Below are 16,029 nucleotides of genomic sequence, written 5' to 3' on the forward strand. Positions count from 1 at the left end.
TCACAAACACACCCAGCGTTCGCCCAGACACTCCTCCGTTTCTCCAGCCACTCCCGTGTTTTTCCCAGAAACTGTAGCGTTTTTTCACACACTCCCATAAAACGGCCAGTTTCCGCCCAGAAACACCCACTTCCTGTCAATCACATTACGATCACCAGAACGAAGAAAAAACCTTGTAATGCCGTGAGTAAAATTCCTAACTGCATAGCAAATTTACTTGGCGCAGTCGCACTGCGGACATTGCGCATGCGCATTAGCGACTATTCGCTCTGTTGTGACAAAAAAATAACGAGCGAACTCGGAATGACCCCCATGGTTTTGCCCAACTGCTAACAAATTTGCTGCTGCGATCACACTTTATTTTCTATATACTGTAAACCATTGAACCATTGACATCACAGAGGCATGAGTCACAAAATAGTTCCTAGCACACAGATAGGCTGCATTGCCAAAGAGAGTTCTGTCTGTACAACTTCTAGTCCACACACAGCACACATATTATTAAGGTACAGTTTCCCTTTAAGAAAACAATCTATTATGACATCACAGTCTATGATGTCATTCTTGCTCTATAATCTCCCCTCTCAGACAATGACCTCAGATTTGCAATGATGAGGGTGAAGACCATGTTTGAAACAATCCTCTTCTGTGAGTATTCTGACAACCTTCAGACTAAGTAACATTATTTAAGATTTGTTAAAATAAATATATTTTACGCAAATCCCTGGGACAAAAATGTTTTTATGATTTGTTGTCCCTGGAAATTTTCCAGCCCTGAGTTTTCCAGAATCTCCACATTCTTCTTTTTTTAGTCCTGCAGAGCATAGTTGCCGACTTTTGGGCTGCGCTCTCCGGGAGAGAGCAGCCAGTCGGCTCAGCAGGGGGGCGGGCAGTGAGCTGATGTGAGGAGGGGGGCGGGCCGAAGGGGGCACGAAGGCGGGCCAGAGGAGGGACGGGGGTGTGGCTGCTGGATCGCGTCATGCAAGCCACGCCCCCACTGTGTAATGCCGCAATTACCGGCATTATACAGTGGGGGGCGTGGCTTGCATGACGCGATTCAACAAGAATTGCGTCATCGCCTGCCCGGACCGCCCACTTCACTCGCTAAGTGGGCAGCCGGGCAGGGGGGGACCCTGTAATCGGGAGACTTGCCTGCTCTTCCGGGGGGGCGGGAGGGTCACCCGATTTTCGGGAGCCTCCCGGCCATTCCGGGAGGGTAGGCAAGTATGCTGCAGAGTGTAAGAACATAAATGAGAAAACACTGTTTTATGTTCTATCTTTTGCAGTGTAAGACAGTAAATGTCATTTAAGGGAATATATTGTTTAAATGAGACTGAAGGGGTGGAGATGTTCCCTGTTTTCTATGTAGAATTGTTCTCCCTATGAAAGGACTTGATTTGTCCATGTCCGGATGTGGTGGAAATACGGCCTCTACTTTCAAAGGGAAGACAAAATAAGGCTAACTTGAGCAGTGTGAAAAAACATAAATGTAAGTTAATGAAGGGATTGTTCATACATGGTTTTACACAGGGGTTTGTGAAATTTTGGCTGATTCCATGCCGGGAGTGTTGCCATTAAGAACATATTACAGCGTTGCTCTTCACACCAGTGCATTGTCTGTCTGTACATACGAACGGACGGCTGGGAAGTATTCTCCGGTATCTGCTAGCTCCCTTGACTGGCATCACATTATCCCCTTCATCCGTTACTGATCAGCCAGTTGCACTATAAGGACTCTTACCTGCTGACCATTCCATTTCCAAATATATACGGTGCTGTACACCAATAATAAGACTCTAACTTCAGGAATTGGAAAATATTTAACAGATATATATATATACATATAGATAGATAGATATATCTGTATATAATAACATAAGTATGCTTTATGAAAGCCGAGAGGTGAGCTCACAAGTTACGTGAAACTCAATGTAGATGATGACTATTGATATACAATTTCATATATATGAAATATATAAGAGTACTCTTGGACATTTTATTGCTGCTTGCATTTTTTAATCAGTGACATTGGTCGTTTTTTTATGGTCGCTACCCAAAGGGGCGACTAAAAGCTAATACATTTTTCTATGTCCATTACATTGTACAGTGAATTTATGTGTGTTTATTAAAAATAGCTGTGGCTTTTTGAATAAATTGATCATTTATTTATGTGGTCAGATTGATCGATCTTTGCGCGCCCCCATTGGCGAATTTATACATTGTTGATTTTAGTTATATATAAGGTAATTCAGAAACACCTATTGGGGACCAGCATGTACGTAATAATTTTCAGCGTTTTATTATTTTTTTATAAGTGTGGCAACCAGTCAGCACTGAAGTAACATCTATAATTTGCATACTATAAAATTATACAGAGCTGCTGATTGGTTGATGGGGCAACTTCTCCACTGGCTCACTTTTTCGCTCTTATCACTGCTTAGTAAATGTCCCCCAAAGTACCAACCAATCAGCTCCTAATTTCCATGTCACAGGCTGTGACAGTTAGGAGCTCATTGGCTGGTAATTTATCTCCGTGTACTTTATCTCCATCCAATGCTTAGTGAATAGACCCCTAACCGGCTGTCCGTTATGTGCCACACCATACATTTATTGCCTCGTAATCGCGTCTAACTTTTGAATATCTAAATTTTGGCTGCCTAAGTAATGTGACAAACCCCTTACACATGGTGCATGGGGGCTTGTGTTGTGCAGTAGTCATACACTATTCACATTTGTGTATAGCAGCCGCTATTTCAGTGTTATGTCACAATTTCTAGGTGCTATAAATGTCATGCCCCATTCACTGCTGCTCTGTATGTAAATTCATGAGAAAAGGGGATTCAAGGGTAGTCTAGAGATTCAAAAGCACTAGATGCATTTTTGGGGTGTGGCCAGTGACATGCAGTGGGGTGAGGCAGAGCCTTTCCTGTCATACTAACATTTGCGCCAGAGTTTTGACTGTATAAATTATATGAAAAATACAAAGAATATGTTACAAATATCTTCTTTGTATAATTCTAATAATTTTAATAGCTCTGAAGTAAAAATTCTATGGCAGGTGAGGCAGTGCTCCCCCGCCTACCTTACCTGCACATTTCTGATCAAAAATCACCACATTTCCAAGAGTTTATACCTCTACACTTTTGCATAATGCCCACATGAACCCTTTGGCTCATATATTGTGTGTAAATCTGGCTCTGGTACTAGCCAGTGCCTCCTGAGCCATTTACCTCACCACACGTCCCAGGTGACAACGGCCCCGTCACAATGTTACCATGCCTTTGTCATGATATGGCTATGACCACATGGCAAGCTTGCTTACTCTCCCAGAATTTCTGTGAGATTTCTAAATTTCTGGGAGTTCTCCGGTCTCATGGGAGTGCTGGCATCCCTCCTGTATCCCGACACTTTACTGTGGAATGGCTGTGGTGCATGATGACGTGATTCATAATGCCACATGCCTGCTCCTCTAACTTAGACTTCTCAGATCTTATGGATGCCAGAACGGGAAAATAGGCAAGTATGCCTCATTGTGATATAAGCCACACTCACTTCAGGTTTGTGACGTATAAATCAAGGTATTACATTTTTAACAAAAGTTTATTTTATTGAAGCATGACATACTGTAAGATTACATCAAATGTACATCTTTATGTATATATAAGTTAACACACGTCGTGAACAACTATCCATTGTATAATAAAGATCCATTTTACAATGGCGTTGTCCAATTTATGATACAAATAAAGTAAAGAAAAATGAAAGAAAAATAGACTAAGACCGGATCCATGCCCACTTTACCACCTCCACCACCATTCCCTACCAAATAGGGACATTGGGGGTCATTCCGAGTTGTTCGCTCGTTGCCGATTTTCGCAACGGAGCGATTAAGACAAAAATGCGCATTGCCATGGTACGCAGTATTTTAGCACAAAACTTAGTAGATTTACTCACGTCCGAACTAAGAATTTTCATCGTTGAAGTGATCGGAGTGTGATTGACAGGAAGTGGGTGTTTCTGGGCGGAAACTGACCGTTTTCTGGGAGTGTGCGGAAAAACGCAGGCGTGCCAGGATAAAACGCGGGAGTGTCTGGAGAAACGGGGGAGTGGCTGACCGAACGCAGGGCATGTTTGTGACGTCAAACCAGGAACGATACGGGCTGAGCTGATCGCAGTGTAGGAGTAAGTCTCGAGATACTCAGAAACTGCTAAGAAATTTCTATTCACAATTCTGCTAATCTTTCGTTCGCTATTCTGCTAAGCTAAGATACACTCCCAGAGGGTGGCGGCCTAGCGTGTGCAATGCTTCTAAAATCTGCTAGCGAGCGAACTCGGAATGACCCCCATTGTACCTCCATCGGAATCAGTATTAGCCATAAGTTATTCATTAGTGAAAGAGATTGGGGGATCCTGTGCATAGCCATGTGTTTCATACCACAATGTACTCTTAAAACATTTCCACACCTGTTCTTTTTGTGACTGGGATAGGGTTTCTATATAGCACTCAAATGTTTAACAAAAAATTTCAGTGAACTTATCTTTTTTGCAACGAAGCCTCTAGCCATTCCATTCTAAAAATATGGAAACATTTTCCCAGAAAGAGTGAAAATGGAGGGGCTGGAGGCTGTATCCACATCTTAAGGATGCATTTTTTGGTTGCCACCGATACTATTGTCAACAATTTTCTAACTCCTTGTGCTACTCTAGTTCCCTCAGGTGTAATACCAAATATCACCCATTCAGGGGTCAAAGGTAAGCAATTAACCAAGTGACGAGTAACATAACCCCATGTCTGACAGAAAAGACAATAAATAGAGGATTACTGGCGCTTGTGGATGCTTGTTACTTATATCACATCAAATATATATATGAGATTTTTTTTGTATAAACATTGGTCCTCAGAAATGAGGACACAGAACCTCATTATTGGGCATCTCCACAAGCAGTGTAGCAGCTCAGCCCTCTGAAAACTGCATCTAGGACACGAGTGGTCCTCCATCATTCCCATCAAATAGCTCCAATGTGGTGACAAGTATGTCCTGTGCAAAATATTCAAAAACACTTCCATGTAAGATGCCGCTGGATAGTTCAAATGCTTTCAGTAATTTTTTGGTACTTAAGGACATGAACTAGTCCATCCACTGCGACAACCCCATATTGTAAGGGGGTATGGAGGAATGAGTAATGTACAGAAATTGCTTTAAAAGAAGAATTCTCCCCCGTCAGTAAATCGTCTAGTGGATTATTATAATCCCTTAAAGTGCCCATACACTAGACTATATTATGAGCGATTTGGCCATTTCCGATGGATCGGAACTACAAATCGTTCATAATAGTGCAGATCAGTGTCTGTGAACGATAATGATTACGATGCACGGTCCCACTGGTTGTTGGTCGGAGCTTCTGATCTTCCCTGCTGCAGGGAAGATCTGAAGCTACCAACAACTACTGCATGCTCCTGCATGTAGCCACTCCCAGATCTTAAGATATATCTTATGTGTATTGTACTGTATCGTTTGTCCAGGACTACCGGGGAGCTGCCGTGGCAGTTCAACGGAAATTGTTAACGAGAATGCATCATTTACAGGTCGTCTAGTGTATGGGCACCTTTAGAGAGAGCACCCTGGAGAGACAAGCCACATAATGTTGGGCTTGCAAGTATGCTAGGGTGAAGGGTCTCACTATTGGAAACGGCTCCACTGCCTATGTAAATGTCACTGGTTTTCTGGACTCACAATTTACAAGCGGTCGTATAGTAGTAATACCATGTCTTTCTACGGCAGGGTCCACAGTTTATCCACAGGATAATAATGGGATATGATGGAGCGACAGCAGATTGGCACCAAACGATCACAAGCTTTCAGGCCTCCCAGGATGCAATGGGCCCGTTCATATATCCCCGACCACTGGCTCAGGCAAATCAGTTTTTTGTTTGGTGCGGCAGGAGCCGGACCATGGTCAGAGGGCTGCTGTTCTAGGGCAGCCCTAAGCTTTCTTATTTTATTTTTATAGTCTTACTATGTTTTTGAGCGATCTTTCTTAACAGCGTCTTATACGCAGATTGGAAAGAGTAGCTCCAACAACTCTGCGCCGACTCGCAACAACGCTTACCCATGTGTACAGTGCTGTCTCGGCTTGCATCTGTGTCGGATATACTAGCAGGTCCAGCAGACGTGACCAGGCTGTAGCCGGAGCACGGGGAGAAGGTAAGGCATCAGTTCCCCGTAGTCGGGGAATACGGACACAGCCGCATTGTATTGGAAGGAGACTACCAAACAGTAGCTGAAGCGCCGCCACCATGGGTGCTCCAGCGCTAAGCCTTAGGGATCATAAGGCACTAGGAATAATATGAGGCTGCGATCCCTAGGGTTGATGTCAGCGGTGGGGAGTTAGACGCTCTCCTGGTCGCCCCTCCCCCCAGTTCATGACCAGTTTCCGCAAGTCTCCCGCCATGAATTGTTGCCTCACTTCCGTCTCAGATGCTACCACGAGGGGTCTCGGTCGCAGCATAGGCCACTGCATCTGTGTTCACTAAGCGCTACCCTGAGGAGACCCGGTCGCAATACAGGCATCTGTATGGCCGGTGCGTCTGTATGCACAGTGCATCTGTGTTCACTTAAAGTTCTGGGAGCGGGGGTGTACACTAGTAGTGTCTGGATCCACTCAGCGTTCGCTAACATATTGATCGATCTTGGAAGTGAGGTGAGTCTCCCTGTATCCCACTCTACCGAGTACGGGTTATACAGCACTAAATTTCTATCTACTTTTGTCAGTATGAATAGTTAAGTTTAAGTGCCTATTGCATATGAGTCTGTGTACATTACTGTGGTTCTCTTCGCAATGTGTCTGAATACATTAAGATCTATATAAAACAGAATTCAGTTACTGATGAAAATCAGGGAAAAGGTTTGGGCTATACCCAATAAAGAATATAGGTTCCCAGTAAATGGGATTCCAAATATCTTTTTCCAGCTGAGGACTGTTTAAAAATGGGAAATGCCTCCTATAGAGATACGCATATCATTTGATAGTGAGAAAATATATATGGCCTTTGCCGTCAACGTCAAAAGAGGGATGGTTTTCTGAAAACCATATTGTCTCTGTCTGGGGCAGTCATAAGGCCAGCCATGACTTCACCTTGCAATCTACAGCACACCACACTGGATGGGCCCAATCTCACTAGATCTTGGAAGCTAAGTAGTGTTGGGCCTGGTTAGTTCTGGGATGGGAGACCACCTTGGAATACCAGGTGCTGTAGGTACACTGGGCTGAGGTACTGGAAGACAGGTTTTTCAGCGCCTGCAAGGGAGCAAGAATCCCATATAGCTCATATGGACACTAATGTTCTAGGGCATCAGCATTAACAATAGTTGCTCGCAGAGCAGTGTTGCTTACATACATGAAAAGCTGATTCAGAATCAAAGAAGGTTCTGGAAAATTTGCCTTTGGCTGGAAGAAGGAGTTAACAGATATTCTGGAGTCAAAATCAGACTCCAAGAAGGTCATGTTTCCTTCCACACATAACCCCAAACATATGGGTCCGGTTTTCGGCCGTGTCGGTCATAAAGGAACATAACAGCCCCAATACAATAAGTTTGGTAAGGCAAATAAGCAAAGGCAACCAGAGGGCCAGCTTCCAAACCAGAGGATAAGCCATCAGCATGATGGTGCGGGCCTCCTTCTGGGGGACCCCAGGATAGGAGGCCAACTTCTTCAGTTTGCACAGATCTGGTAACAGTTTACAAACAGATGCCTGGGTGCAAGAAGCGGTATCTCTAGGTTATGTTTCTCTTCAAGAAGCATCCTCCTCAATGGTTTCTGTTCCAGTCCATCTCGGGTAGAGGCGAAGGACAGGGGTTTGCAAGAAGCAGTTCAGAAATTGCTTTGGTCAGGAATAGGCATTCCAGTAACCCCTGCACAATAGGGACAGGGGGTTTTACTCCAACCGGGTTTGGGGTCATAAGGATCCTTTCACCCCAATCTCAAAATCCTAAACAAATAAGTTTGGGTACCACGGTTCACAGGGAGACGCTGCGCTCCATAGTTTTGGTATGGAGCCAGGGAAATACAGGGTATCCCTGGATAGTCAGGTTGTTTACCTACAGGTTCCTATGGCACTTTTCCATCAGTGTTATCTCAAGGTTCACCATCCTCCAGCAACATTTTCAGTTCCAGACCTTACCCTTGGGGAGAGCCACAGCCTCCAGAGTATTTACCAAAAATATGATGATTATTGCAGCTTATCTCCGCAAGAAGGGGATAAGAAAATTGCCATACTTCGACCACCTTTTTTTATCCTGGCACAGGAAAGGCTTCTGTGCCATCTCCAACAGACAATGACTTGTCTGCAGAGGCACTGGTGGTTCATAAATTGGGCAAAGTCATCTCGGGTTCCGTCACAATGGATGACTCACTGTGGGGCTGAACTGAATTCCAGTCTGCAGAAAATGGATTACCTCGGAACAAGATATCCAAGGTACAGTTAAGTACTCAGGATTTGTTACGCAGTCAAACGATATCAATCCACGCAGCTATGCGACTGATGGGTTTGATGGTGTCAACATTCAACATGGTGGAGTATGCACAATTCCACTCAAGACCTCAGCAGCGTCTGATTCTAGCCAGATGGAATGGAATACATCAGACAATAAAGAAACAGACTATGGTACTTTCACACAAGGTAAGAAAGTCATCAGCCTGGTGGCTATAGACATCCCAGCTAGACAAAGGGAGAATCTTTTGGATATCAGATGGTAGATCCTGACATCAGATGCCAGTCTCCAGGGCTGGGGAGCAGTGTCCGGAAGATTATGGTTCCAGGGACAATGGACCATAGAAGAAAGTTGCCTGCCAATAAATATGTTAGAACTTCGGGCTATATACATGGCACTGATTCAGGCAAAAGACACTCTTCAAGGAAGACCAGTCCAGATCCGCTCAGACAATATAACGGCGGGGGCGTACCTCAACCGTCAGGGAGGAACGCGCAGCCAAACAGCAATGAAAGAGGTAAGTCACATACTAAAGTGGGCAGAACTCCATCTTCCAGCATTGTCCGCAGTATTCGTTCCGGGAGTCCTAAACTGGGAAGCGGATTTTCTCAGTCGACACGCCATTCAAGCAAGCGAATGGGATCTACACCCGGAAGTCTTTCAGACTCTGGTAGACAAGTGGGGTTTGCCATAGATAGATCTCATAGTGTCCCGTCTGAACAACTGCCCACATACGGGGCAAGAACAAAGGATCCCGGAGCGATCTTTGTGGACGCCTTGTTAGTGAAATGGGAGTTTCATCTGGCGTATCTATTTCCTCCGATCATCCTGCTACCAGGGTGGTGAGGAGGATAAAAGAAGCAAAGAGTGCCGTGATACTAATAGCTCCGGCTTGGCCCAGAAGGCAATGGTACACAGATCTACAGAGAATGTCGATGGATGCTCCACGTCTCCTCCCTCAACGTCCAGATCTACTAATGCAGGGTGATTGTTATCACAGGCATCTGGATCTACTATCGTTGACGGCGTGGCTCTTGAAACCTCTATTCTGAAATCAAGAAGATTCTCGCTACAGGTAAATTCAACCATTGCACAGAGCAAGGAAACCCTCTTCACCTCGCATTTATGACCAAATATGGCAGGAATATATTCATGGTGCAGTGAAAGAAATATGGACCCGAAATCTTTCCAAGGTTCCTGGGTCTTAGATTTCCTTCAGGCAGGAATGGATAAGGGTTTGAAGGTGGCTTCCTTGAGAGTACAAGTATCAGCATTGACTGTAGGGTTCCAAAAGAAAAATTGCCAATTTACATTCAACCTCCTTTGGTTCCTCCTACAGTGCCTTGGGACTTAGGTCTAGTCCTCAAAGCCCTTCAAGTTGCTCAGTTTGAATCACTTAACAAAGTGGATCTTAAATGGTTGAGAGCTAAAGTTCTCTTTCTACTGGCTATGGCGTCAGCTAGAAGAGTATCAGATTTAGGAGCACTGTAATATTGTTCTCCTTTTCTGTTTTTTTTTTTTTATCCAGATAAAGCAGTTCTTAGAACTAGGTCTGGGTATCTTCCTAAGGTGGTGTCCACCTTAATGAGGAAAATGTAGTCCCAGTTTTTCAGGTATTGGGATTTTCTGCGGGAGATGCGTCGCGGGACATAGTCCGAGCATTAAGGATCTACGTAGATCGCACAAGTGCCATCAGAAAGACAGATTCTCTCTTAATTTTCTATGGAAATCGCAAGAGAGGATGGCCTGCTACTAAATAGACACTGGCTAGAGGGCTTCGAATTACGATTTCGGAAGCATACTCTCAAGCGGATCTCCCTGTTCCGGCTAATGTCTCTGTTCACTCTACTCGTAAGGTAGGTCCTTCATAGGCAGCACAACATGGTGCTTCAGCAGAAAAGATATGTAAGGCAGCCACATAGTCTTCCATTAATACATTCATTAGACATTATGCATGGATACTTTTGCCTCTCATGACGCTGAATTCGGGTGAAAGGTTCTCCTGTCCAATCAGGAGCGTCCCCACCACTAAAATTGCTTTGGGAAATCCCATTGTTATCCTGTGGATAACCTGTGGACCCTGCCAGAGAAATATACGTTACGGTAAGAACTTACCATGGATAACGGTATTTCTCCTAAGTCCACAGGTTCCACAGGGATCCCACCCTGACGCAGCTGATTTGAGGATCTTGCTACTCACTAACCTCTTCCTTCTTTTACGGAAGGGTGTGCATGTGTGTTCTTCTCGCCTGATTAGGGCTCTACATGATGCTCCTGCCTAGATGCTTGGAATCCAACTGATTTGCCTGAGCCAGTGGGCGGGGATATAGGGACGGGCCCGTTGCATCCTGGGAGGCCTGAAAGCTTGTGATCGTTTGGTGTCAATCTGCTGTCGCTCCATCATATCCCATTGTTATCCTGTGGAACCTGTGGACTTAGCAGAAATACCGTTATCAACGGTAAGTTCTTACCATAACGTATATATCCCATGGTGTTGCATTCCCATTTTGCAAATACATATTATGAACTAAGGGGAGAAAAAGAGACACATATGAATTTAAGGTATGAATAAAAGGGGGAGGCGGTCAAGATCCCGCCGGACGGAATCCCGGCGGTCAAAATACCGACCGGCACAATCCCGACATATTCTCCCTCCGTGGGTGTCCACGACACCCACAGAGGGAGAATATAATCATGCCCGCAGCGTGGCGAGCGAAGCGAGCCCGCAAGAGGCTGTGTTCCGCTCGCCACCCCTGTCGGGATTGTGTGGTCAAGATTCCGGCGTCGGTATTTTGACCGCCGGGATCCCGTGCAGCGGGATTTAGTACTGATCCCATAAAAGGACGTCATCTGCAAAGGCCGATATCTTCACTACCTCCGTTCCAATACTTATGCCCTTAAACCGTGACCAATTTTGTAACACTCTTAGCAGTGCCGTAACTAGGTGTGTGCCGATGGTGCATTGCCCACAGCGCACATGCACTGAAGGCGCACCATCGGCAGCAACACCCTCCCCGCCATCAGCCAGCTCGTCATATTACTAAAATCAGGCTCAGGTAAACTGGCGCCAGTTTGCGGAATCAGAGAAACCCGGCCATCAGTGGATCCGAGGTGTCAGTAGAAGAGAACCCCGGCAGCAGCCAGCAGCAGAGGAGCCCAGCATCAGCCAGGATCGGTGAAGCCCGGCGGCGGTGTCAGGGGAAGAGAACCCCGGCGGCAGCCAGCAGCAGAGGAGCCCGGCGTCAGCCAGGATCGGTGAAGCTCGGCGGCGGTGTCAGGAGAGGAGGACCCCAGCGGCAGCCAGCAGCAGAGGAGCCCAGCGTCAGCCAGGATCGGTGAAGCCCGGCGGCGGTGTCAGGAGAGGAGGACCCCGGTGGCAGCCAGCAGCAGAGAAGCCCAGCGTCAGACAGGATCGGTGAAGCCCGGTGGCGGTGTCAGGAGAAGAGGAGCCCGGCGGCAGCCAGCGGTACTGGGGACATGTATGTATCTGGCACTGGGGGACATGTATGTATCTGGCACTGGGGGACATGTCTGGATCTGGCACTGGGGGACATGTATGTATCTGGCACTGGGGGACGTGTCTGGATCTGGCACTGGGGGACGTGTATGTATCTGGCACTGGGGGACGTGTATGTATCTGGCACTGGGAAACATGTCTGTATCTGGCACTGGGGGACATGTATGTATCTGGCACTGGGGGACATGTATGTATCTGGCACTGGGGGACATGTATGTATCTGGCACTGGGGGACATGTATGTATCTGGCACTGGGGGACATGTCTGGATCTGGCACTGGGGGACATGTATGTATCTGGCACTGGGGGACATGTATGTATCTGGCACTGGGGGACATGTCTGGATCTGACACTGGGGGACATGTATGTATCTGGCACTGGGGGACATGTCTGGATCTGGCACTGGGGGACATGTCTGGATCTGGCACTGGGGGACATGTCTGGATCTGGCACTGGGGACATGTATGGATCTGGCACTGGGGGACATGTCTGGATCTGGCACTGGGGGACATGTGTGTATGTATGTGTCACTGGGGGACATGTCTGGATCTGGCACTGGGGGACATGTCTGGATCTGGCACTGGGGGACATGTATGTATGTGTAACTGGGGGACATGTCTGGATCTGGCACTGGGGACATGTCTGTATCTGGCACTGGGGGACAAGTATGTATCTGGCATTGTGGGACATGTCTGGATCTGGCACTGGGGGACATGTATGTATCTGGCACTGGGGGACATGTCTGGATCTGGCACTGGGGGACATGTCTGGATCTGGCACTGGGGGACATGTCTGGATCTGGCACTGGGGGACATGTCTGGATCTGGCACTGGGGGACATGTCTGGATCTGGCACTGGGGGACATGTCTGGATCTGGCACTGGGGGACATGTCTGGATCTGGCACTGGGGGACATGTCTGGATCTGGCACTGGGGGACATGTCTGGATCTGGCACTGGGGGACATGTCTGGATCTGGCACTGGGGGACATGTCTGGATCTGGCACTGGGGGACATGTCTGGATCTGGCACTGGGGGACATGTCTGGATCTGGCACTGGGGGACATGTCTGGATCTGGCACTGGGGGACATGTCTGGATCTGGCACTGGGGGACATGTCTGGATCTGGCACTGGGGACATGTCTGGATCTGGCACTGGGGGACATGTCTGTATCTGGCACTGGGGGACATGTCTGTATCTGGCACTGGGGGATATGTCTGTATCTGGCACTGGGGGACATGTCTGTATCTGGCACTGAGGGACATGTATGTATCTGGCACTGGGGGACATGTCTGTATCTGGCACTGGGGGACATGTCTGTATTTGGCACTGGGGACATGTCTGGATCTGGCACTGGGGGACATGTCTGTATCTGGCACTGGGGGACATGTCTGTATCTGGCACTGGGGGACATGTCTGTATCTGGCACTGGGGGACATGTCTGTATCTGGCACTGGGGGACATGTCTGTATCTGGCACTGGGGGACATGTCTGTATCTGGCACTGGGGGACATGTCTGTATCTGGCACTGGGGGACATGTCTGTATCTGGCACTGGGGGACATGTCTGTATTTGGCACTGGGGGACATGTCTGGATCTGGCACTGGGGGACATGTCTGGATCTGGCACTGGGGGACATGTCTGGATCTGGCACTGGGGGACGTGTCTGGATCTGGCACTGGGGGACATGCATGTATCTGGCACTGGGGGACATGCATGTATCTGACACTGGGGGACATGTATGTATCTGACACTGGGGGACATGTCTGGATCTGGCACTGGGGACATGTATGGATCTGGCACTGGGGGACATGTATGGATCTGGCACTGGGGGACATGTCTGTATCTGGCACTGGGGGACATGTCTGTATTTGGCACTGGGGGACATGTCTGGATCTGGCACTAGGGGACATGTCTGTATCTGGCACTGGGGGACATGGCTGGATCTGGCACTGGGGGACATGTATGTATCTGACACTGGGGGAAATGTCTGTATCTGGCACTGGGAGACATGTCTGTATCTGGCACTGGGGGACATGTCTGGATCTGGCACTGGGGGACATGTATGTATGTGGCACTGGGGGACATGTCTGGATCTGGCACTGGGGGACATGTCTGGATCTGGCACTGGGGGACATGTCTGGATCTGGCACTGGGGGACATGTCTGGATCTGGCACTGGGGGACATGTCTGGATCTGGCACTGGGGGACATGTCTGTATTTGGCACTGGGGGACATGTCTGGATCTGGCACTGGGGGACATGTCTGGATCTGGCACTGGGGGACATGTATGGATCTGGCACTGGGGGACATGTCTGGATCTGGCACTGGGGGACATGTCTGGATCTGGCACTGGGGGACATGTCTGGATCTGGCACTGGGGGACATGTCTGGATCTGGCACTGGGGGACATGTCTGGATCTGGCACTGGGGGACATGTCTGGATCTGGCACTGGGGGACATGTATGGATCTGGCACTGGGGGACATGTATGGATCTGGCACTGGGGGACATGTATGGATCTGGCACTGGGGGACATGTCTGTATCTGGCACTGGGGGACATGTCTGTATTTGGCACTGGGGGACATGTCTGGATCTGGCACTGGGGGACATGTCTGTATTTGGCACTGGGGGACATGTCTGTATTTGGCACTGGGGGACATGTCTGGATCTGGCACTGGGGGACATGTCTGGATCTGGCACTGGGGGACATGTCTGTATCTGGCACTGGGGGACATGTCTGTATCTGGCACTGGGGGACATGTCTGTATTTGGCACTGGGGACATGTCTGGATCTGGCATAGGGGGCATAGGTGTATCTGGCACTATACTGGGGGAATAGGTATACTGGGGACATTATGTGGGCATTGGGCCTGATTCAGACCTGATTTCTGCTCTGCGTTTTTCGCACAGTGGGCGATTATCGATAGACTGCGCATGTGTATGCACCGCAATGCACATGAACGTCACCAAACAGGCATCGCCGAACTGCGACAGGCTGGTGCGAAAATTTGGATCGCCCAGCCATTCGCATGCTGATTGACAGGAATAGTCCGTTTGGTGGTAACTGACCATTTTCTGGGAGTGTCAGGGAGAACGCAGGCATTCCTAAGCATTTTCAGGGTGGGTGGGTGACGTCAGCTCCGGCCCTGATCAGCCTGTTCTCATTATGTTTATATATATTTACTTTTTGTATATGGGGGGTGAGGGGGGCGCCGATGCTGTTTCTTGCACACAGCACCAAAATGTCTAGTGACGGCACTGACTCTTAGCATGGGGACTAAAGCTAAATTAAAACGTAAGGGCGAAAGATAGACAACCCTGTCTTGTTCCTCTGGTTAACCCTATTCTCTCACACAATGTCCCATTGAAGTAGTTGGTAGAGTGTCGAAAATATTTATCAAAGCTTGAAACGCCGATTCAAATCCCCTTCTGACTAATATATCAAAAGATATGGCCAAGAAACCATGTCAAATTATTTTGTGGTGTCGAGACTCAGAAGCATGTTCAAGGCATCAGGTTAAGGTATTATATTTTGCAACGAAGAAACATTTAGTTCAGCACAGATTGCTGAGACTGAAGATGTTTCCTTAAGCTTATATATGTAGTTGCAATTGTGTCCATAAATGTGTCTGACTCATGACAAGATTGTGTTATTGTCATCAAAAATTAAAATGACCTGCTGTGTTTAAGGGGCCCCCGTTAATAAACATTAGCAGCGAGCACCGGAGCAATTCATCATTGCGAGAACCAGCTGTTTCCACAAATTTTTTCACTGCTACTTTCACAGCAGTGAAAAAAATGTGTCAGTGCTAGCACTACGGTGGCCAATCCCCGGCCGTTTTTTCAATCCCGAGATTCGGGATTTAAAAACGCTCAATCCCGGGATTCCCGGGATTGCAGTAGGGATCAGTGAAGGGCAGTGGAGAAGGGTGTAGGGAGCAGCGCTGGAGGGAGGGTGTAGGTAGCTGCACGGGAGGGTTGGTGTAGGTACCGGCGCAGAAGGGAGGGAGGGTGTAGGT

The 16,029-nt window shown here is 47.7% G+C and overlaps 1 protein-coding gene and 1 pseudogene across 2 annotated transcripts in view; both read left to right on the forward strand.

Moving 5' to 3' along the window:
- LOC134956838 (uncharacterized) overlaps positions 1-16,029 on the forward strand; it is a 54,674-nt gene that overhangs the window by 25,042 nt on the left and 13,603 nt on the right. The window contains exon 1 of one of the 2 annotated variants that reach the window (XM_063938748.1): positions 462-648. The exons of the other annotated variant lie outside the window; for it this stretch is intronic. Within the exon in view, the coding sequence (XP_063794818.1) occupies positions 609-648 (40 nt within the window). The 5' untranslated portion in view covers positions 462-608. Of the gene's footprint in view, positions 1-461; positions 649-16,029 lie in introns of those variants that run through there. 2 annotated transcript variants of the gene reach the window in all.
- Positions 7,144-7,261, forward strand: LOC134963402 (5S ribosomal RNA; annotated as a pseudogene).

This window comes from Pseudophryne corroboree, chromosome 9 (assembly GCF_028390025.1).
Source record: "Pseudophryne corroboree isolate aPseCor3 chromosome 9, aPseCor3.hap2, whole genome shotgun sequence".
In the NCBI taxonomy this organism is placed as follows: Eukaryota; Metazoa; Chordata; class Amphibia; order Anura; family Myobatrachidae; genus Pseudophryne; species Pseudophryne corroboree.